This window comes from Hypanus sabinus, chromosome 27, assembly GCF_030144855.1.
Source record: "Hypanus sabinus isolate sHypSab1 chromosome 27, sHypSab1.hap1, whole genome shotgun sequence".
NCBI lineage: Eukaryota > Metazoa > Chordata > Chondrichthyes > Myliobatiformes > Dasyatidae > Hypanus > Hypanus sabinus.
The window spans coordinates 43642896-43667198 of record NC_082732.1 but is presented as its reverse complement, the minus strand read 5'-3'; the positions used below and the strand labels follow the sequence as shown (position 1 = coordinate 43667198).

The 24303-nt window shown below is 42.0% G+C and overlaps 2 protein-coding genes across 8 annotated transcripts in view; one reads left to right on the top strand and one right to left on the bottom strand.

The window, feature by feature from the left end:
- The first annotated feature begins 500 nt into the window (after positions 1 to 500).
- On the top strand, positions 501 to 11860 carry taf10 (TAF10 RNA polymerase II, TATA box binding protein (TBP)-associated factor). Its single transcript, XM_059952357.1, has 5 exons — positions 501 to 659; positions 3938 to 4086; positions 5199 to 5263; positions 7008 to 7122; positions 10945 to 11860. Exons 1-5 carry the CDS (start codon positions 602 to 604, stop codon positions 11032 to 11034), a joined length of 477 nt encoding a protein of 158 aa, XP_059808340.1. The 5' UTR covers positions 501 to 601; the 3' UTR covers positions 11035 to 11860.
- Positions 11861 to 17680: 5820 nt separating this feature from the next.
- The window catches only part of LOC132382273 (trypsin-3), a 45038-nt gene continuing 38415 nt past the window's right edge, over positions 17681 to 24303 (bottom strand). For all 7 annotated transcript variants that reach the window (XM_059952348.1, XM_059952349.1, XM_059952351.1 and 4 more), the window contains 2 exons: positions 20994 to 21260; positions 17681 to 20304 (listed from right to left, as the gene is read on the bottom strand). In XM_059952348.1, coding sequence (XP_059808331.1) covers positions 20158 to 20304; positions 20994 to 21260 — 414 coding nt within the window. In that variant the 3' untranslated portion in view covers positions 17681 to 20157. The remainder of the gene's footprint in view (positions 20305 to 20993; positions 21261 to 24303) is intronic.

The window sequence follows — 24303 nt, the reverse complement described above, 5'->3', positions numbered from 1 at the left end:
GAAGAAAGAGAATTAAAATCTCTATTTTCCTATCTGTATCAGATTTGGCCATTTCTGTTGTTAACCATCCATTTGTGACATTGGAGAATGTTTTGGAGTCATAAAGCACTACAACATTGAATCAGGCATTTTGGTCCATCTACTGCATGCTGGCCTGGTTTTCAGCGTAGTCCCAGCTACCTGCACTGGGACCATAGCCCGCCGCACCTCTCCCATCTATGTACCTTCTCTTAAATTTTACAACTGAACCCACATCCACTATTTCAATGCAGAGTCTCTCCTAATGGAGTTTACTCTTTCAACTGGTTTGTTTAATAATTTAGTATCTAATTACCATCAGAATGTGGACGGTATTTTAAATTTATTTTTTCTGATGTGAATACTTAATGCATTACACTTTCCCACCGACAGTAGCCTCACAGGTGGAACGAAGTGTTGACACCTCGGTCTGCGTGAGTGCCCGGAGGGATTTAAAGGAAGAGCCGGGACGCCATTGTTGAGCTCGCGCTTAAAAGTGTTCGGGAGGAGCCGGTAGGGTTTGCGGGACGGACCGGATGTGGGGCGGCCTGAGGATGGTGGTAGCTCAGTGAGCGGGAGCGCCATGAACGCGGAGGGAGGGCCGCCTGGCGGCGCGGCTGTTAGTACCACGGCTGGCAATGGTGAGTGCGCACGGAGGGACGGGGGTATAGATGGATGGGGGGGCGCGCTTGCGGCCTATATCCCGAGGGAAGTAAGGGAAGAGGAGTTGTGTGTGGGTTGGGCCTGGGTCACTGGCTTAGAGTTCACCCCGGTGTGGGAGAGTGATGGATGGCTGGTGTTTAAGGGGCGTGTAGGGGGTAGCGGTCGGAGGTCGGGGACGGCCTTTAAGGGGATTGACCTGTTTTCCTTTTAAAAGTTTTTCGTAGTCTTATTATTTTGATTTGCTATATAGTTTGAGTCCTTCCAGGCTATACTCTTGTCTACTCCAGCCACCGTGGTTCTTGTCAAACAGCAACACTTTGTCACAGATGGTGTACCTGACTGATGGTCATCAATTGAGTGGTCACTGAGATTTTTAACCTCTCGCTTTGGCAGGCTGAAGTACCCAGTCACTTCAAGCAGACTTTAATTGTACTGGTGCCTAAGAACGTGGTAACCTGCCTCAATGACTATTGTCCAGCAGCACTTACATCCATTGTGATGAAGTGCTTTGAGAGGTTGGTAATGAAGCATATCAACTCCTGCCTGAGAAATGACTTGGATCTGCTCCAAATTGCCAACTGGAGCAACAGGACCACAGCAGATGCCAGCTCATTCAGTGAAGTGCCAGAGTCACAGGGAAGTACAGCACAGAATCAGGCTCTTCAGCCCATCTAGTCTATGCCTGGAATCCTGGGACATCTGGACAGCAAAGATGGATACATCAGGAACCCTTTTATCAAATACAGCTTGGCATTCAATACTATGACCTCGTCAAAACTATTTAATAAACTTCAATTTGTTGGCCTCACTACCTCCATGTGTAATTGGATCCTCAAATTCCTCACACTGACTCTAGTCAGTTTGGATTGGCAACATCTCCTCTACAACCTCCATCAGCACAGGTGTACCACAAGGCTGTGTGCTCAGCCCCCTGCTCTACTTGTCTTACAATTATGACTGAAAGAAGCTGCAGAGGGTCGTAAATTTAATGGGCTCCATCTTGGGTGCTACCCGGGACATCTTCAAGCAGTGGTATCTCAGAAAGGCAGCATCTTTTATTAAGGACCCCAGCACACAGGGCATGCCCCTTTTCTCACTGCTACCATCAGGTAGGAGGTACAGAAGCTTGAAGGCACACACTCAGCGATTCAGGAACAGCTGCTTCTCCTCTGCCATCCGATTCCTAAATGGACATTGAACCCACGAACACCTCACTTTTTAAATATATATTCTGCTTTTGCATGATTTTTAATCTATTCAATACACATATACCATAATTTATTTATTTTTCTACTATAGTATTTATTGCATTGAACTGGTGCTGCTAAGTTAACAAATTTCACAACATTTGCCAGTGATAATAAACCTAGTTCTGATTCTGTGTGGCTAAGCACAGCTCCAATGCCATATTCCAATTTGCTGCTGACACCACTGTTGGAGGCTGAATGAAAGGTGGTGACGAATTGGCATAAAGTAGGGAGATTGAAAATCTGTCTGACTGGTGCCACAACCCCTTACAATGGCAGCAGAACAAGAGCTGATCATTGACTTCAGGAGGAGGAAACCAGAGGTCCCCAAGCCAGTCCTCATGGGGGGCAGGGAGGGGGTGAAATGAAGAAAGCACGACAGTGCCTCTCTACTTCCTTAGGAGTTTGCAAAGATTTGGCATGATGTCAAACACTTTGATAAACTCGTATAGGTGTGTGGTGGGGAGCACAGCCTGGTAAGGAAACACCAGTGCCCTTGAATGGAAAATCAAACCAAGAGTAGTGGATATGGCCCAGACCATCATGGGTAATGCGGCATTCTTCATCAGGGTCCAAATATTGCTCCCGTCATGGGTAACGTGGCATTCTTCATCAGGGTCCAAATATTGCTGCCGTCATGGGTAATGTGGCATTCTTCATCAAGGTTCAAATATTGCTGCAAATGAACGAGTTGCAAAGTGTTTTGTTCCTGATGGGCACAGCATGATCTGATGAATGTTACCAGCATTTTCTGGCTTTTTTTCCAATTGGTCTGGAGAGTTACAAAAGGCTTTGCACCTGTTTTTCAATAATCTCATCTGCAGGGCCCTATCAGTTGTGATAGTCATGTGAGAGAACCATATCTCCTTCATTAACAGAAGGCTTGGCCGAGGATGTCCTTCTTGCCGCAGTTGGTCAAATTCCATCTTTCCCAGAATCTATTGGTACAATTCCACACTGTCATCACGGAGAGCATCCTCACATCAGCCATTACTGTCTGGTTTGGTGCAGCATTGTCCACAATGTACACAAATTACAGCCAACTCTTCAGGACTACAGGAAAGGTTGTGATCTATAGCCTACCATCACTACAGGACTCGTATGTGTGCAGGACAAAGAAGCAGGCAGGCAAAATCATTGTGGACGCTACCCACCCAATAAAAGTCTTTTTCCAAAAGTTCCCTTCTAGAAATGGGGCTCGCAAAACAAACTTCACATTATCTCAAACGTTTCTTCCCCTGGCCATTAATCCAATCAACCATTCTAGCTAGCCCCACCCACCCCTCTCTATTGATTACCCCATCACTGCTCTGTAAACACTTTAAACTACTTTTTATAATGCTGTTTACATTGTAAATACATGCTGGTATTTATAAGCATTTTACTCCATATCTGTACTTTAACCTCTAATTTTCGTTTGTTTATTTGTTATGTGTTGTATGACATGAGTGATCATGGTCCTTCCGTGACCATGATTGCTGTTGCAAATTTTTTTCTACATAAGTGGTTTGCCTTTGCCTTCTGGGCAGTGTTGTTACAAGATGGGTGAACCCAGCCATTATCTGCCTGGTATCAGTGGTTGCATGACCTGGACTTGTGATGTGCACCGACTGCTCATATGACATCCACCACCTTCTTCCATAGCTTCATGTGATCCTTATTGGGTGTGGGGGGTGTGCTGAACAGGTGCTACACCTTGCCCAAGGGCAACCTGCAGGCTAGCGGAGGGAAGGAGCACCGTACACCTCCTTTGGTAGAGATGAATCTCCACCCCGCTACCCACCTCTAAAATTTTAAAAATATAATTTTGCATGTCACGCCCGGACCAACACACTCACAAATTTCTAATGCATGTAGATGGATATGGTAAATAAAGTTGATCCTAACTTAAGAAGACAAGTAGACAGGTAACATTTAGCTTCAGAAAGTATGAGGAAAGTGCATTTGTTTCTGTTTAGATTTCTCTTGCTATGTGCTGATCAGTGCCTCTTTGCTCCCTGTATCTTTAGTTCCAAATGCTGCTGCCTCTGCCACAGATACATCTGTTTCAAATGGTGTCTACGTTCCTCAAGGGATTGCAAATGGGGATGTCAAACCTGTTATATCAACAACACCATTGGCAGATTTCCTAATGCAATTAGAAGATTATACACCAACAGTAAGTTTTTCTTCATTTCAATCATGTGGCTTGCACTCCATTTTCTCTTCATAATATCAATTAAGTAAATAAACTGGAAGGTTTGGCAAGTTTTTCTACTTTACTGTGTGTGTCAGGCCAAGCTTCTAATTCTTGTTGAAGAATAAGTGAAAAACCAGGTGCCAATCAGTGAAGTTAAAACACTGGGCTACAGGTGGACATGCGTGAGGGATTGAAAATGAAGACAATGAAGAGAAGTGTGGATCTTGTTTGCTTGGTTTAAGGCATAATCTCCCTGTGCAGTAAACAAACAAAATAGTGCATGCAAAATGTTGCGTCTGCTCATTCTCAAATCAGCAGAACTTTTGACAAGGCTGACTCCTGTCACTTCAGTGATTTTTTTTTTTGGGTTAAACTTTACTATCCTCTGCCAATGCTAAAGTAAACCCACAATACAGAACCATGGGGGTGGACATAGCATTCCCTGTTTCACTACACACAAGTTAAACATGGTATTATAAAGTCATGGAACCGAAACAGGCCTTTGGCCCATCTAGTCTGTGTTAAACTTTTATCCTGCCTTGATCCATCGACCTATACTTGAATCACAGTCTTCCCATCCATGTTCTTATCTAAAATTCTCCACCAGTTCCACCGGCAACTTGTTCCACACTCTTTATTTTGGAAATAAATCTTTTAAAAATTTGGTGTTGGAATTCCTGTTAGTATAAATACAGACATTTTGGAAAGCATGCTTTGTCTGAACCTGGGGTGATCTGAGCTACACTATACTAATTGGGAAGGGATGTTCTAGCAGTTTCAGAATGTATAAATTACTTGTTATTGTTTTGACTTTGTTAAATCTCTCTATTGAGTTGTCTTTACCTAGGAAATTGACATTTGGCAATAAAGCATTTCTCAAATGGCAGCTATTTTCTACCATATAGTTAATTCACTTTTTACATAATTATAAAATTATAGGTTATTAACTTGTGGTAATATATTCTCTTATGTGCTGTGTGATGTGTATTTTGTGGGTGCACTGTGATGGGAGGGATGTTTGTTTGGATGTATATATGTACAGACAGGTGACAATAAACTTGAACGTGCCGTTTATTTCTCGAACACTCTAGATACCAGATGCTGTGACAGGATACTATTTGAATCGAGCAGGGTTTGAGGCTTCTGATCCTCGCATGTAAGTTAGTTTTTTGACATTCCAGTAGTAATGTTTCTACAGTGAGAGCCCTTTAAAATGCTTCAAAATTGTTGTAATCTTCAGTTTCACATAGTTGTTTTAATTTTAGGCCCACACAGAACAACACAGTGGCCCTTCTTCCCACCCTGTTGTGCCTATCTTTGTAACAAAATTTTGCTCAATGGCTACAGAATTTCAAGAAATCCCTGCCCCCTTCTCTCCCCCCCCCCCCAATGTCTGACTATGAATAGATATCCAAAGGTTGTTGGTCATGATTGTTGGCATTTAATTGAATGTTATTTATTTAGAGCAGGAGTTCCCAATTTTTTTTATATATAAACAGAGGGGTCTGTGGATCCCAGGCTGGGAGCCCCTGGTTTATAGATGCAGTGTGGAGCAGGCCCAGCACTTGTGGATTGCCCAGCAATCCACCTGTTTAACACTAGCGTAATCACAGGACAATTTACAAAGACCAGTTAACCTACTGACCAGTGTTTCTTTGAACTGTGGGAGGAAAGCCATACAAATGGGAAACATGTATGGGGAAACATACAAACGCCTTATAGGTGACAACAGAATTGAACTCTGAACTTCAGGGCCCTGAGCTGTAATAGAAATGTTCCCTCATGGAACATTACTAGGGAGTTTAAGCTACACCTTTTGCTTAGTAATATGAAAGAATATTGATTCAGAAAGCTGTTTTGTTAATTTTAAATAGAGTACTGTAAAGTCTTAGGTGCATATTTAGCCAGGATGCCTAAGACATTCATACAGTATTGTAGTAACTTTATGTGTTGCACTGCGCTGCTGCCACATAAGGAAACGACTAACTTCATGACATATGTGAGTGATGATAAACCTGATTCTGATATGTTGTGGTTCAAGAGTGGGAAGGGGGCAGGGAGAGGGGAGGGAGCAGGAACCACCAAAGAGACATTTTGTAATAATCAATAAACCAATTGTTTGGAATCAAATGACCTTGCCTGGTGAGTCTGCACCTCTGCCAACCCCCACCCTTGGCTCTCCTCTGGCAGCTGTCCTACTCCCTTCCCATTCCCAAAATCCATTTACAAACTTGCTCTTTGCTCTATGTTGATGAATACAATGGTGGTTGTTAATTGTGCCCGACAATGATTGGAAATCTGTGTGGGAGAGTTTTTAAAGCAGAAAAGCTATTACACTGGGGCAGTTTCCTTTCTTCCAACCTCTGAAGTTCGGGTCCAGTGGTACGAACAAGTGTCACAAACCAGGATCTTTGTTGCAGGGGATGACCATGCCATCATCTATGCTTGTCATGCCCCTCGCTCTCCATGGAGCATTCCAGTTCCGCCTTGGCAATTGGATCTCACTACAGATCTCATCCGCCCAGTCTACTGGAGCTGACTTCACATACTTGGACAGACATGATCCTATCTTACCGGGGTGTGAGGCTGCCAGCTTCCCTTACCTGGTATCGCCTGGCTGTCAAAGCGGTGTATGGGGTGTGGCCGCTGTCACATGCAAGCAGGTGAGAGCTGAGTGTCCAGAAGGGAACAAAGGTTAGTGAACTGCCCCAGAATAGACATGACAAGCACCTTCAACAGCCTTCCCTGGACATCCCATTCACCCCAAATACAGTACTGTGCAAATATATGTTTGCCTCAGACTTTTGCACACCACTATATATTCATGAACACTTTGTATTGATTTACTATGAAATTGGTTGTCTATGCACAGGCTTTTGATCACATTGTTTTCTTAACAGAATTCGTTTAATATCATTGGCTGCACAAAAGTTCATCTCAGACATTGCAAATGATGCTTTGCAGCATTGCAAAATGAAAGGAACTGCATCGGGAAGCTCCAGAAACAAAAGCAAGGTTTGTTCATTCTTGGGGTGATGTTTCAAACAATTGTGAACATCTGCAGGCTGTCTCTGTCCATCTAAATATTCTAGGAATAGGATGTGCAGGTTTCAGCTTTTGAAAATGTTTATATTGTAATTTATAAATACAGGAGATAGATCCTGAAATCCAAAGCAACACCGACTCAGACATCCAGAGGAACTCAGCAGGTCAGGCAGCATCGATGTTTCAGGCTGAGGCCCTTCATTAGGTCAGAACACCTGAAGAATCTCAACCTGAAGCATCAACTGTTTATTCACCTCTAGAGATACTACTTAATGTGTTGCGATCTTCCAGCATTTTGTGTGTTAGTCCTGTAATTCGGAGTTACTGAGTCCCTGATCTGTTGTTCTTTATTAGTTACAACACTTAGCCATAACGTGTGTTCATAGATAGAGGCCAAGGAAATTGCCAGGTGTTAAATTTTCATGTTACCTGTGAATTCATACGGGACTACTTTTTCATTGAGAAAGTATTCTCAAAGGTAGTTTTTCTTTCTTTAAATTTTTTCTAATTATAAATATGTAATTTTATGTATTGCACTGTACTGCTGCTGCATAAAACAATTATTATGTGTGAGTGATGATAAACATGATTCTGATCTGGGTCTCTGTTGTGGGCTGCAAGTGGGAAGGGGTCAGGGAGAGGGGAATCACGGTTGGGACTAGGGAGAGAATGGAAAGCACCAGAGAAACATTCTGTAATGATCAATAAACCTATTATTTGGAATCAAATGACCTTGCCTGGTGTCTCAGGGCTGGGTGTGTCTGCATCAGTCTCCCCTGCCCTGGCACTCCTCTGCCACCTGTCCCACACCCCTTCCACAGCACTCCACCTTCACCATTCCCATGATCCTTTGCTCCAGCCAGGTTTACAAACTTGCTCTCTGCACCACATTAACAAATACAGTACTGTGTGAACGTCTTGGGGCCCCCAAGCTATCTATATGTGCTTAAGACTTTGATATAGTACAGTACTTTATTGTAATTTATAGTTTTTATTATGCATTGTAACGTGCTGCTGACATTACACGTCAGTGAATATTCCTATATTAACCTCCGAATTGAAATGATTTTGGTTGAATTGTGTTGGAATTGGATTACCTGGCCTTGTCTTATAGAAGATCAAACAAAGACCGTCAGACAGGAGCAGAATTGGGCCATTTGGAATTGGATTACCTGGCCTTGTCTTGCAGAAGGTTAAACAGAAAGACCGTCAGACAGGAGCAGAGTTGGGCCATTTGTGCCACTCAGTCTGCTCCACCATTCAGTTGTAGCTGATCATTTCTTCTCCTCAGCCCCACTCCCCAGCTTTCTCCCCATTACTTTTGATGCCATGTCCAATCAAGAACTGATCAAGCTCTGCCTTAAATACACCCACCAACCTGACCTCCACGGCTGCCTGTGGGAACATGTTACACAAATTCAAATTCTCCGCATCTCTGTTTGAAATGGATGCCCTTTTATCCTAGGCTGTGGTCTCTTGTCCTGGACTCCCTCACCATGGGGAAACATCTGTTTCACATCTACTGTCTAGGACTTCCAACATTTGAAAGGTTTCAATGAGATTCCCCCCCACCATCTAGTGAGTACACCCAGAGCCATCAAACATTCCTCATATGATGACCCTTACCTTCCCAAAATCATCCTTGTGAACTTCCTCTGAACCCTCTCCAATGCCAGCACATCTTATCTTAGATGATGAACCCAAAACTGTTCACAATGCACAAGGTGAGGTCTCACCAGTACCTTATAAAACCTCCGCATCACATGCCTACAAGATGAAGACAGACCTTCTGGCTCACCCGCAGCATTTTGGCAGATAATTAAAGCTCTGCAGAATTGATAAATCTGAAACAAAAACAAAGTACCTCAGACATTTATTGGTTAAAACTTAAGTGACTGCCCTTCTCATCAAATTTCCATGCAGAATTCAACTGGAATAGTTTCTGTTTGTGCTCAACCAGATGGAGATTTCCACCATTTTACATGATCATTTTGGTGCCTTCCTCACAAACAATAGCCCTAATCACATTTACCTGGCATGTTTTTCAATCCCTTAATTCCTCAATAAAATTGTGAGATATAGGAATAAATTAGGTCATTTGGATCAGTGTATCTGCTCTGCCATTCCATTATGGCTGGTTTATTTCCCCTCAATGCTTTTACTAAACAAAAACCTATCAACCTAAGTTTAAATATAGCCAATAACTTGGCCTCCACTGTCATCTGTGTCAATGAATTCCACAAATTCACCACCCTCTAGCTAAAGAAATCCCTCCATATCTCTGTTCTAAAGGGATGTCCCTCTATTCTGAAGCTGTGCCCTCTGGTCATAGGCTCTCCTTCTATATGAAGCATTCTCCATATCCAGTCTATTGGGGACTTCCAATATTTGATAGGTTTCATGAGATTTTCTCTCTCAATGGAGAGGGGAACTCCAGTGAGTTCAGGCTCAGCCATCAAACTCTCCTCACACATTAACCCTTTCATTCCCTTTAACCTTTCTAACTCAAGTGTTACACTAGTTCTTTTCTTCAGTGGTGAACTCTGCTATTCATCACACTGTCTCAAAGTGCTCTGTGCACTTATAAACAGAAAAACCTCATGTTTCTGATCATCAGCCTTTCCCTTGCTCATGCTTCTGACCTTATTTAGAACAGCTTACAGAAGCATCGAGACAAAAGAAACTATTAAAGTGAACTCCAGCGGATTTATAATGAAAATGTAGGCTCAGTACTCAACTGTGTCACATTTTCATTGTCGTAGTGTGAATGCAGCTCAGGAGTACAACCTCAGCACTTGGCATTTGCGAGGTTCTATCAGCAAGTCAGCTCTCTACTCTCAGTTAATTGCTGCTTCAATGTCTTAGAACACAAGCTCCCAACCTGGGATGCATGGATCCCTTGTTTAATGGTATTGGTCCATGGCATAAAAAAAGTTTGGGAACCCCTGCCCTGACCTAATCACGGGACAAGTTACAGTGACGTCTTTGGATTTGGGAGGAAACTGAATCACCTGGGGAAGCCCCCATGCATTCCACAGGGAGGACGTACAAGAGACTCGCTTTGGACGGTGTTGGAATTGAACTCTGCCACGCTTGGAGCTGTACTGTATCACTAAATAAATAAGAAATAAATGTTTATCTTAATAGTATTAAATCCATTCATTAATGCATACAGTTATGTTGCTTCATTTTTGTAATCCTGACATCTATCAAACAATCCTTTTATCTTTTCTCATGTAATTATAAAAACTCCTACTATGATCATAAAACGTAGTAACAGAACTTGGCCACTTGGTCCATTGAATCTGCTCCACTGTTCAATAATGGCTGATTTATTATCGCTCTCAATCCCATTCTCCTGTCTTCTCCTCGTACTTTGGTGTATCATAACTATTTTGCAGGTCAGGAGTACAACTCTCATACTCAGAATCTCTCCTATCTTGCTTTAAATAAGCTCTCTGGAAATCAGCACCTACTTTCAGTGCTAGCCTAATCACAGGAGACTTTACAATGACAATTAACCAATCCGTCTTTGGACTGTGGGAGAAAACCCATAAAGTTTATGGAGAGAACATACAAATTCCTTACAGACAGTGTTGGAATTGAACTCTGAGCTCTGATGCTCTGAGATACAATAACATTGTGCTACCGTGGCGTCCTAAATCATTTGCTGTTATTTCCTGTTCCATTTTGTTTTGCGTTCATGGAAGAGGCATAGAAGAAATTACCTAAATTGGTGATTCGAAGGAAATTGTGTCTTGTATGATGCTTAAGTTTTTTTTTGTTTTTCAGGATAAAAAATACACCCTCACCATGGAGGATTTAATTCCTGCTCTCTCTGAATACGGGATAAATGTGAAGAAACCTCACTACTTCACATAAAGATCTGAAAGCACCTTCAGCAAACTGTTGACTACTTGCCAACGTCTGAGAAGGACTGTATACCGTCAGCAAATGGCAGTGTGACAGGACTCATGCTGCTGGCTCGGACTTTTCCCAGTGTGACAAGTGCTGTAGTATTTTTGAATCTCCATCCAACATTGTTTATTGTTTGAAGGATTGCTTATTTTTCTCACTTTATGGCATCATATCTTTTTGAATTATTAGTTAAGCTGATTAAAAGATTTGAAGTTTCTATTAAATCTTACAGAATGAGTTTGCGAAGTATTATTTTCCTTTCTATGAAGCTTTGTTGGGATCCATTTTGAAATAGGATGTAAATTAAAATGAGATTAGTATCAAAATTATAACTACATCTGATGGCCTTTGGAGGATTGATCTGTATAACAGTTTTTTTAAAATAACAAGTCTAGTCATTCATTAAGAAGAGAGTAATGTTATATTCAGATGCAATAGTGTGTTTTTTTGCAATAGATGCATTTGAAAAGTGTCTACTTGTAAATGTGTTATAGTTATAGAGCAAAATAAATGATTTGTGTAGTCAATTAAAGGGAAAGGATACTCTTAATCCTTTTATGTGCACTGGAAGGAGAGGGGTGTGTGTGGATGCAATCAAGCCCTTTCTACTCCGCTCCAGTATTGCATTGTGCCCCTCCTGTTCATCTTGAATGACGTTAACTGTAGACAAGTGAGGGAGAAGCCTTTATCAAACTACTATTGCAGATACATTTATCAGAATGTAGACACGTCTGGTTCTATATAAAACTCAATAAAAATATTAGCCTCCCTCAGAACTGGAATTTTTTTAAAATCAGGTTTAACATCACTGACGTATTTTGTGAATTTTTTTGTTTCAACTGAATTATGCTGATTTATACATTATACCTAAAGGTTAATGTGCAGGTTGAGTCGGTGGTGAGGAAGGCAAATGCAATGTTAGCATTCATTTCGAGAGGACTAGAATATAAAAGCAAGGGTGTAATGTTGAGGCTTTATAAGGCACGGGTCAGGCTGTATTTGGAGTAATGTAAGCAGTTTTGGGCTCCTTATCTAAGAAAGGATGTGCTGACATTGGAGAGAATCACAGGAGGATCATGAGAATTATTCTGTGAATGAAAGGGCTCTTGCATGAGGCATGTTTGATGGATCTTGGCCTGTAGTTGCTGGAGTTTAGAAGGATGAAGGGCTTTGCATTGAAACCTATGAAATACTGAAAGGTCTGGCTAGAGTAGATGTGGAGAAGACATAGGTGAATCCAGATAGTTAATGGTAGTAAATCCAGGATCAGAGAGCACAACCGCAGAATAGTTGGATGTTAATTTAGAACAGAGATGAGAAGGAATTTCTTCAGCCAGACGTGGTGAATCTGTGGAATTCATTACCACAGACGGTTGTGGAGGAGGCCAATTCATTGGGTGTATTTAAAGCAGACGTTGATAAATTCTTGATTAGTAAGGGTGTCAAAGGTTACAGAGAGAAGGCAGGAGAATGGGGTTGAGAGCGATAATAAATCAGCCATAAGGGAATGATGGAGCAGTCTCAGGCTGAATGGCCTAATTCTGGCCCTATGACTTATGGTTTTAATCTAATTTTACTTCAATACTGTTTAAGTGTTCTGGTGTTCATTTGATTTGGTTTGAATTGCCATGGGTTTTCTTACTGTAAGGTGGATAAGAATCAGGTTTATTATCACTAAAATTTGTTGTTTTGTGGTAGCATTACAGTGCAATGCATAAAATATACTATAAGTTACAATAAGAAATATAAACTCAGCGGCCACTTATAGAACCCGGTGTGGTCTTCTGCTGCTGCAAGGTTCAATGTGCTGTGCGTTCAGAGATGAGCTTCTGCACACCAAATTTGTAATGTGTGGTTACTTGAGTTATTGCTTCTTTTCTATCAGTTTGAATCAGTCTGGCTTTTTTCTTCTGACCTTTTTCATCAGCAAGGCAGTTTCACCCACACAACTGCCACTCACTTAAAGTTTTATGCTTTTTGTACCATTCTCTGTAAACTCTAGAGACCGTTTATGAAAATTCCAGGAAATCACCAGTTTCTGAGATGCTCAAACCACCCCATCTGGCAATCATTCCACAGACACTAACACTTTATTTCTTTGTTTGCTATTTCTGTAATTTTTTATAGTAATGTGATAGCTTTGCCCTGTACCCTGCTGCAAAACAGCACGTTTCATGTCACTTCAGTCAAAGATAATCAATCTGATTAGATTTTTGTAATAATCCTGTAAAAAAAAAAAAAAAAAAATTCTGAATGGTGCATGAACACTACCTCACTATTCCTCATTTGCACATTGTAACTTATAGTATTTGTTATTTACTACATTGTACTGCTGCTGCAATACAACAGATTTCACCGCGTATGTCAGAATGATTCTGATTCTATTCTTGCTTAGTTTGATACAATTGAACAATTAGCTTGCAGTTTCACTCTGTGGCCACTGGGTGTCTCAGTAGAGCCTCTTTTACTTCTGGGTTTATTTCGGTGACACGGACTCTAGATTTGATCGTCAAACAACACACACAAAATGCTGGTGGAACACAGCAGGCCAGGCAACATCTATAAGGAGAAGCACTATCGACGTCTTGAGCCGAGACCCTTTGACAGGACTTTTCCAGCATCTGCAGATTTCCTCGTATTTGAGATTTGATCGTATTCGGAGAGAGCTTACCAGGCAGATACAGGTAAAGATGAAAGAATGTGTTCAAAACCTCTGAAGAACTCAGTTCAAGAGCCACAAAGTAATGTTGCAGCTCTATTAAAACTGTTTGGACCACACTTAGAATATTGATTGCCTGCCTGGCACTTATCCTTGCAAGCAGAACAAGTGCTACACCTCCACCCTCAACTACCACTCAGAGCCCCAAACAGTCCTTCCAGGTGAGGTGACACTTCAGCTTTGGGTCCATTGGGGTCAGAAACTGTGTTTGGTGCTCCCGGTCTGGCCTCCTGTATTATCAGTGAGACACAATGTAGATCACTTTGCCAAAGACCTACGAAGAAGCAGGATCTGCCACCTATTTTAATTCCACTTCCCATTTCCATTGGATATGTCAATCCATGACCTCCTCCACTGTGCGATGAGGCCACACGCAGGGTGGAGGAACAGCACCTTATATTCTGTCTGGGTAGCCTCCAACCTGATGGTATGAATACTGATTTCCTCCTCCGCCCTCTCCTTCACCAGTCCCCATCCCCTTTTCACTCTCTGCCCATTGCCTCGCCTCCCTATGGAGCCCCTCCCCCATTTTCTTCCTTCCAGGCTTTCTATCTTCACTTGTCAGACTCCCCATTCTCCACACCAATCAACTTCCCAACTCTTCACCCCTCCTCCTCCAGCCTGTCAGAATGCTCTCCATGGTACATCTATAGAAGTTTTTAGAAACATGAAAACATAGAAAAACTACAGCATAATACAGGCCCTTCAGCCCACAATGCTGTGCCGAACATGTATTTACTTTAGAAATTACTTAAGGTTACCCATAGCCCTATATTTTTCTAAGCTCTATATACCTATCCAGGAGTCACTTAAAAGACCCTATTGTATCCGCCTCGGTGGCAGCCCATTCCACAACTCACCACTTTCTGCATAAAAAACGACATGTCCTGACATGTCCTCTGTACCTACTTCTAAGCACCTTAAAACTATGCCCTCTTGTGCTAGCCATTTCAGCCCTGGGAAAAGCCTCTGACTATACACACAATCAATGCCTCTCATCATCTTATACTCCTCTATCAGGTCACCTCTCATCCTCTGTCGCTCCAAGGAAAAAAGGCTGAGTTCACTCAACCTATCCTCATAAGACGTGCTCCCCAATCCAGGCAACATCCTTGTAAATCTCCTCTGCACCCTTTTTATGGCTTCCACATCCTTCCTGTAGTGAGGCGACCAGAACTGAGCACAGTACTTCCACGTGGGGTCTGACCAGCTGCAACATTACCTCAGCTGTTGAACTCAATCCCACGGTTGATGAAGGCCAGTACACCATACGCCTTCTTAACCACAGAGTCAACCTGCACAGCAGCTCTGAATGTCCTATGGACTCGGACCCCAAGATCCCTCTAATCGTCCACATTGCCATTAGAGTCCTAACATTAATACTGTATTCTGCCATCATATTTGACCTACCAAAATGAACCACCTCACACTTATCTGGGTTGAACTCCATCTGCCACTTCTCAGCCCAGTTTTTGTGAGTGTATTTGTGTATGTTGGGAGTGGGTTAGGTCCTCAGAGACCTTGACATCCAGGAACTTGAAACTACCCACTCTCTCCACTTCTGGTCCCTCTATGAGGATTGGTGTGTGTTCCTTTGTCTTACCCTTCCTGAAGTCCTAGACTCTGGCACCCAGGAGGCAACGTACCATCCTGGAGTTTTGTTTTCACCTACAGATCCTCTTGTTCATTCCCCTAACCACTGAGTCCCTTATCACCACAGCTTACTCTGGCTCCTTAACCACTTTCCCCTTCCTGACTGTCACCCATTTCCTGTGTTCTGCACCTTGGGTGTAACTACCTCTCTAAAGGTCCTATCTATCACCCCTTCAGCCTCCTGAATTATCCAGATTTCATCCAGTTCCAGCTCCAACTCTTTAACGCCGTTTCTTAGAAGCTGCAGCTGGATGCACTTCTCTCAGTTGTAGTGGTCAGAGACACGGGAGGCCTCCCACATCCTACAAGAGCGCCATTCCACTATCCTGCTTGTCATCCCTGATCGTTGTTGTTAGGGTATCTAGTATGTCACATGACTTTACTTCATATTGATCTGAACATTAACAGGTTCCTGGGTATCATTATTTCACAGGACCTCATATCTCTTTCATTAACAAAAGGCTCGGCCGAGGATGTCCTTCTTGCCGCAGTTGGTAAAATTCCATCTTCCCCGGAACATCCTGGTGCAATTCCACACTGTCATCATGGAGAGCATCCTCACATCAGCCATTACTGTCTGGTTTGGTGTGGCATCCCCTCACAGTGTACACAAACTCCAGTGAACTGTCACGTCAGCAGAAAAGGTCAATGGCTGCAGATTATCATCACTGTATGTGTCTGGGACAAAGGAGTGGGCAGGAAAGAATTAATGTGGACACTACCCACCCTGCAAACTGCCTTTTCCAAAAGCTCACTTCTGCAAAGTGCTATAGGGATATAATAACAAAAATCTCATATCATTTTGAAAGTTTCTTTCCCTAGGCAGTTAATCTGATCAAACTAGTTAGCCCCACCCACCTCCTCCATCTGCACTGTAAGCACTTTAAAATCACTGTTGACACTGCTGTTTACATTGTAAATGCATGCTGGTATAGATGTATTTATGCATATTTATTCAATTTTCACAATTCTAACTTTATAATATATTATATTTTATTCTATTCTTCATAATTCTTTATATAATTCTTCATAATTGTTGAATGTTGCACTCTGACCAACACCCCACAGCAAATTTCTGATACGACAGCTGTACACCCAGTGGCTGCTCTAATAGGTGCAGGAGATACCACTGAGTGTTTGTTCATGGTTTCCTGCTGCTGTAGTCCATCCACTTCAATGTTTGGCATGTTGTGCATTCAGAGATGCTCTCTGTACACCACTTCTATTAGAGTTACTGTCAGCTTCCTGTTGCCTTGAACCTGCCTGGCTATTCTCCTTTGATTAACAGGGCGTTTTTGCCCACAGAACTGCCTCTCCAGGAATTTTTTGTTTTGTTTTTCACATCATTCTCTATAAACTCTGGAGACTAGTGTGCATGAAAATCCCAGGACATCAGCAGTTTCTGAGACTGTCTGGCACCAACAATCATTCCACGGTCAAAGTCACTCAGATCACATTTCTTTCCCATCCTGATATTTGGTCTGAACAACAACTGAGCCTCTTGACCGTGTCCGCATGCTTTTATGCATTGAGTTGCTGCCACATGATTGGCCGATTAGATATTTGAAACAATGAGCAGGTGTATCTAATAATGTGGCCATTGAGTGTATAATACAAATAAAGTTGATCCTGGATCATACAGAAGTGATGGTATTGTTAGAATCGGTTGCTTTTAAAATACTTTTTATAAGATATTATTTGAATTAATGTAACAATTTGCATTTTTAGCAATTGCATATTTTTTCTCAATACAGTATGTGGCATTTTATCTCCACCTACTGGCAGAAACATGGTTTAGCAGTTACTCGACAGTTTGTCATCTATAATTGGCTAAGTGTCAGCACATTGCACATGTGATTTAATTGTGTGAACTTTGATTGGATTCTGTTATCTCAGGAATTTGTGTTATCTAGACGATCGTGGTGATAGATTTTTCAAAAGCACCATCTTCAATCTTTACTTGCTCCTTTGTTTTAGATACACTAGTGAAATTTAAGAGTTTATTAGATATGGGGGAATTTAAGGTGGGGGTATATGGGAGGCAGGATTTAAGGGTTGGCATGGCATTGTGGGTTGAAGGGCCTGTAATGTGCTGTACTATTCTATGTTCTATGAACTCAGCAGGTCAGACAGCATCCATGGAGGGGAATAAAAGTGAAATGTGTTGCTGGCATCGTCAAATCAATCCTCACCGACTGAATTTAATGAAAATGACACATTTTGCTGTATGCTTCAGAATCAGAATCAGAATCACTTTATTGCCAGAATTGATTGTGATTTGGTGCCAAGCATAAAACAAAGGACAATACCGTAACAGACAACACAAGAGCAAACAACTATTTACAAGACAGTGGAGCAGACTGGCATGAGCAATCAATGATTAGCAGAAGGGTCACACGTGCAAATGTCAATAATCAAACTTTAATAAATGTGAACATACAAACAGACTCAATAATTATCAACAGAACAAGGAGAGCTGAAAGACCATTTAACGGATGTTGTGCAGGGACAGTTAGGGTATTACACCTGAGTGAGTCTTGTTGAGAAGCTGGGTAGCTATGGGAAAGGACTTTTGGAGGTGACATGTAGTCCTGGTGGTGATGGACTTGTAGCATCTCCCTGATGCCAATTTGGTGAATAGGTGACTGTTAGGGTGGGTGGAGTCAGCAGTGATGTTTTTAGCTCTCGTCATTGCTCTGGCAATGAACAGCATTGATGTAAATGTGACAAATAAAGCTAATCTTTATCTTTTCAGAACCAGTTAACATTTAAGGTGGAGACCCTTCATCAGGACTGGAAGGAAGAGGGGAGGAAGGAGTACAAGCTGGCAGGAGATAGGTAAGACAAGGTGGGTGGGGAGTGGGGGATGAAGTAAGATAGGTGGAAGGGGTAAAGGGCTGAAGAAGAAGGATTCTGATTGGAGAGGAGAGTGGAATAAGGGGAAGGTCCTGAGGACATGGGAGGAAAGGAATAGGGTGAGAGGGCAACTGGAAAGAGAAAACAAAAAAAAGTTGTGGAGAAGAGATGGGAGTGGTTACCATTAGGTAACTGCTCTGCTCTAACCTATAAATTCAGAATCAGCTCTAAAAGGATAAACTCTATTGTTGTTTGCTTTCTGTAAGCAAAATGGTAAAGAAAATTTTCTGTAATGAGTTAAAAACTTAGGCTGTGACCCACATTTATGCTAACCGCTCCTTTCTGGTTTATCATTCTGGACCGGGAGAGTCCCATAATGACCATAAAATATAAACGCTTCTGGTTTTAATAAAATTTCACTTTCAGCAATTTGAAGGCACGTGCTTCAGCCTTGAACCTCAGCAGTTAGTTTGTATCACCGTTAGTGAGCTCAGAGAATGACGGACATTTTGTGAAAGGAAGGAGTGTGGTGCACATGCGTTGCAGAGAGTGGATTTTCATTGAGACCTGAAGAAGGGTCTTAGCCCAAAACGTCAACTGTTTTTCCATTTCCATTGATGCTGCCTGATTTGCTGAGTTCCTCCAGCATTTTGTGTGTGTTGCACTGGATTTCCAGCATCTGCAGAATCTCTTGTGTTTAATATTTCATTGATTCTATTGTGTTTCTTGGATTTACTGTGAATGCCCACAAGAAAATGAATCTCAGGGTTGTATACAGTGACATATATGTACTTTGATACTAAATTTAATTTCTCTTCGAACTTTGAACTTCTAGTTTTGAGTTAAGTTACTGGATGTATGGTTTGAGGTTAACGTGCATGTTAAGTTGGTGGTAAGGAAGGCAAATGCAAAGTTAGTATTCACTTCCGGAGGACAAGATTATAAATTTAGTGGCCACTTTATTAGGTACCTCCTGTAATGAACTAAATAGCTACTGAGTGTACATCTTCATCTTCATGCCCATCCACTTCAAGGTTCGATGTGTTGTGCATTCAGAGATGCTCTTCTGCACATCACTGTTGTAACGTGTAGTTATTTGTGTTACTGTCACCTTCCTGTCAGCTGGAACCAGTCTGGCTGTTCTCCTCTGACCTCTCTCATCGACAAGGAGTTTTCACCCACAGAACTGCTGCTCCCTGGATACTGTTTGTTCTGCGTACCATTTTCTGTAAACTCTAGAAATGATCGTGCATGAAAATCCCAGGAAGGAGATCTGGTCCAGCGACCCTGCCTGGCACCAACAATCATTCCACGGCTAAAGTCACAGATCACACGCTTCCTTTATTCTGATGTTCGGCCTGAACAACAACGGAACCCCTTGACCATGACTGCATGCTTTTAGCATTGAACAGCTGATTAGATATCAGGTGTACCTAGTAAAGTGGCCTCTGAATGTAAAAACAAGGAAGTGATGCTCACGGAGTACTGTGAGCAGTTTTGTGCTGACATTGGAGAGGGTTCGAAGGAGGTTCAAGAGAATGATCCTGGGAATGAAAGGGTTAACATGATGAGTGTTTGATGGGTCTAGCACTGTACTCACTGGAATTCAGAAGAGTTGGAGGGGGAATCTCATTTCTGTTCAACTTAATGATTATAATTAGAGGCAAGTTGTTAGTCACATTCAATTAAAACTGATTTAAATTGCGCAAATAATTGCATTAATTGGCTCTAAAACAAAAGGCAATTTCGAAAACTTTTTTTCTGGTTTTTTTTAGGACTAACATAAGCAAAAAAGAAATTAACTGGATGGCATCTAATATTTTCACAAGTAACCAGGAATGATGAGTGATGAGCTGTACTCAAAATCTTATTTTGTTTCCTATCCACTTAATGTATTTAGCTACGTTGGTGTAAACGCCTGGGTATTTGCGATGTGCACAGCTGATCCCCCAGGAGACGATTCCTTGAATTATTCCGTCGCAGATCAATGGCCCTCCAGAGTCACCCTGCAAGGAGACGAGGAAGAAATTCAGAATTGGTGTCAAAAATTTTTGATTGCAGAATAAGGTGTGAGAAGGGAGGAGCACGAGCTGGCAGGTGAGGTGAGGGGAAAGGAAGAGATGGAATGAAGTAAGAAGTTGGGAAGGGATAAGATAAATGGAAAAGGTAGAGAGAGGGCTGTTAGGAGAAGAGAGTGGACTATCGGAGAGGGGAAGGAGGAGGGGCTTTCATTTCTGTCTTGTGAACATGGTTTATCTCATGCTAAATGCCTGTGATACTGCTGTAAAAACATTTTCCTTTGAATCCATATACACATGTACTTGTGCACATGACGCTAAACTTTGATAGCTCTCCTGTCAAAGTCCTGTTTTCACTTTCTGGGTCGCCATGGAAACAGTAAACAGTGGCAGTGTGCTACAGTAAGGAGGCCCCGGGAGCACACTTTACATAAGTATTTTCCACTGTGTATATGTTTAGTATTTGTCTCGTCCTGCCGACTTGAGTGTTCAATTTAGCCAAGTATTGGTAACTGTGTAGCTTGAATGGTTTGTGGTTCAGTGTCTGCCTTCTCCTGTATATAAAAAGCTAACTTACTGACCAGCAGTGTGTCTTCGCCCCCGCTCACTGAACCCACAAACCTGATTTCACACGACAATTGTGTAATGTAGAAATATGTACCGTGAATATTACATACCTGACAAGAATCCTTGCCTCCCTGCTGATATCCTGCACAGATCATGTAGTGATTAACTCTGCCGTTGTAGGAGGAAGGTCTATTGCACACGTAATTTGAAATGATTGGAACCTGAACTGCTATAAGCACATCCGACAGGCTGTAACTGTAAACACTGGTGACGCCCCATCCTGAGACGGTACATATCGTGTCTTTCGGCACCCTCTTTGTGGACGTTGGAATTGGTACAGGGCTGATGTATGCACTCTGTCTCACTGGCTTGTTAATCTGAGATATATATCAAAAAAAGTGTTACATGCAAGATTCGAGATTGTTTAATGTAAAGGAGAACAAAATAACTCAAACAGAGATGAGGAGGAATTTCTTTAGCCAGAGGGTGGTGATTCTGTGGAATTCACTGACACGGGTGGCTGTGAAGGGCAGGTCACCGGGTGCATTTAAGGCACTTATTCAAATCTGATTCCAACCAGCAAATAACAACTCATGTCCAGTTTTATTCATTTATCATGAAGGCAATTTGCAGATCTGATTCACTGGGTCTCAGTACACTTTAGATTCAAGATTATATAATATTATATTATGTAATAACAAATGTAGAGGGGATCAAAATAATTGTTACTCCAGATCCAGCATAGCACAAAAAATCCCGATAAGGAACAAAATAATAAAAAAACAGAAAATATAAATACATAAGCTGGCTTATACACATACAGGGGGTGATTTATAAGTTCGTGGCCTAAGGTAGCAGGAGTCAGTTTTAGAAAACCTAGCACATTTATTTTTCAACTTAGTCCCCTCCTACATGTACACATTCAGGCCTGAAGTCCCACATCAGCACGTTCAGGAACAGGTACACTCTTTCAACCATTCGGTTCTCGAAGCAACTGGCACAAACCTCATCACCACAAACCTATCACTTTGTACTAAAATGGATTTTGTGTTTTATTTTGGTCTAACTGTGGTTTTTGTTTAATTGAGATTTTCCCTGTGAATGTTGAGTGCCTGATGCTCTGAGCCTGTGATGCTGCTGTAAGTTTTTCACACAAGGTCTTGTCTACATGATAATAAACACAACTTTGATTTCCTCTTGTAGAATTACTTCATTCATTATGTGCTGTGTCATATGACATGGGCGGGCATGCCTTTCCATTTCCATGACCATGATTGTACTTGGCAAATTTTTCTACAGAAACAGTTTGCCATGTCATTGTCTCCTTCTGGGCAGTGTCTTCACAAGACACATGATCCCAGCCATTGTCAATACTCTTCAGAGATTGTCTGCCTGTGTCAGTGGTTGCATAACCAGGACTTGTGATATACACCAGCTGCTCATACGACCATCCACCACCTGCTCCCAAGTCTTCACGTGACCTTGCCCAAGGGTGACCTGCTGGCTAGCAGAGGGAAGGAGCACCTTACACCTCCTTTGGTAGATACACATCTCCACCCCACCACCTAGTTACTAAATTGCCTACTGTTAAAACCAATGAAGTGCTGCAGATCTCTCTGTCTCCGGAATATCTCCTCACAAACACCCTTATCTTTCTTCTACAGAATATTTAGTTACTTGTCTGGACCAGACGTGCCTTCATCAACTGCACCCAGACCATAAGACATAGCAGCAGAATCAGGCTATTTAACCCATCGAGTGTTCGCTGCCATTCCATCATGGCTGATTTATTATCCCTCTCAATCCCAATTCTCCTGCTTTCTCCCTGAAATCACTGGTGTGGGCTGTATCGAAGGTGGTGATGAATCAGCATACAGGAGGGAGATTGAAAACTTGGCTGAGTGGTGTAACAACAACCTCTCACTCAATGTCAATAAGACCAAGGGTCTGATTGTAGACTTCAGGAGAACGCACCACCAGGTTCAAGAACAGTTACTACCCTTCAAACATCAGGCTCTTGAACAGAACACTTATTTAAGGACTTTCTGAATCGTATTTTATGCTCTTGTTATTTATTGCACTTTATTTATAATTGCATTTGCACAGTTTGTTGTCCATTGATCCTGTTTACAGTTATTGTTCTATAGATTTGCTGAGTATGCCCGCAGAAGAGGAAAAGAATCTCAGGTTGTGTGTGGAGACGTGTATGTACTCTGATAATTAATTTTACTTTGAACTTTAAACTTTTCAACCTTTGTGGTACCTATACTAATCAAAAGCCTTTAAATATACCCAATAATTTGGCTTCCAAGGCTGTCCGTAGCATGAATTCCACAGATTCACCACCATTTGGCTAAAGAAATTCCTCATCTCCAACCTAAAGAGATATCTTTCTACAAAGAGGCTGTGCCCTCTGGTCCTAGACTCTCTCACTATAGGAAACATCTTCTCCACATTCACTGTGTCTAGGCCTTTCAATAGTCAATAGGTTTCAATGAGATCCCCCCCCTCCTGCACCCCCGTTCTTCTAAACTCCAGTGAGTACAGGCCCAGAGTTATCAAAGAGGCTTGTGAATCTCCTCTAGACCAAATTTAAGGGAAATCACTGAAAGAGTGATGCCCAGGACTGTGACTGTGTGGGTTTCCTCTGGGTGCTCTGCTTCCATCTCACATTCCAAAGCCATACGGGTTCATGTCAGTAAGTTGTGTCCATTCCATGTGTGGCCCCCAGCATGTCCTCATTTGACACAAGTGGCGCATATCACTGTATATCTCAAAGTACATGTGACGAAAGTGACACTCACTTCAGGGAAGGTGCTATTGTAGGTAGCATTCACCAGACTCAAAAACAGTTACAGCACTTCCCCCGCCTTCTAGATCAGTAGGGCTAATCTACCCCTCCACACCCCCAACCAATCCTGAACCTTGAAATAAAGGTATTTACTAGAAGTGCTGCATATGCAGGGCTCTTAGCATTGTCAATGATCCCTCCCATCCATCCAACAATCTCTTTGATCCTCTACCATCAGGCAGGAGGTACTGTAGCGTTACGACAAGGACTGTGAGGATGGGAAACAGCTTCTTCCCCTGGGCCATGAGGCTACTGAACTCCCTGCCACCACCCAGATCTCATCACGTATGAATTGCCTGTAGCGTTATACTGTTTACTTTTTAACGTATCGTAAATACATCTTATACTAACGGTTTGGAATGTATTTCAATACTTGTTAATTTTTTGTGGTAATATTACAATGTGCACTGTGTGTGAATTATATGTAGTGTGTTGTGCATTTTGGCCAGAGGAATGTTGTTTCGCATACAGTTGAAATGACAATAAATTTGAACTTGAATTGAACTGCTACTAATCTTTAATCTTTAATCATTTGGCATTTTCAAGGCTTGCTTCCCATTGTCCCCTGA

Coding starts and splice junctions, on each gene's coding strand:
- taf10 (XM_059952357.1), top strand. CDS start 602: ATGAACGCGGAGGGAGGGCCGCCTGGCGGCGCGGCTGTTAGTACCACG. Junction 4,087..5,198: donor TAGAAGATTATACACCAACA/GTAAGTTTTTCT, acceptor CGAACACTCTAG/ATACCAGATGCTGTGACAGG. Junction 7,123..10,944: donor GCTCCAGAAACAAAAGCAAG/GTTTGTTCATTC, acceptor TTTGTTTTTCAG/GATAAAAAATACACCCTCAC.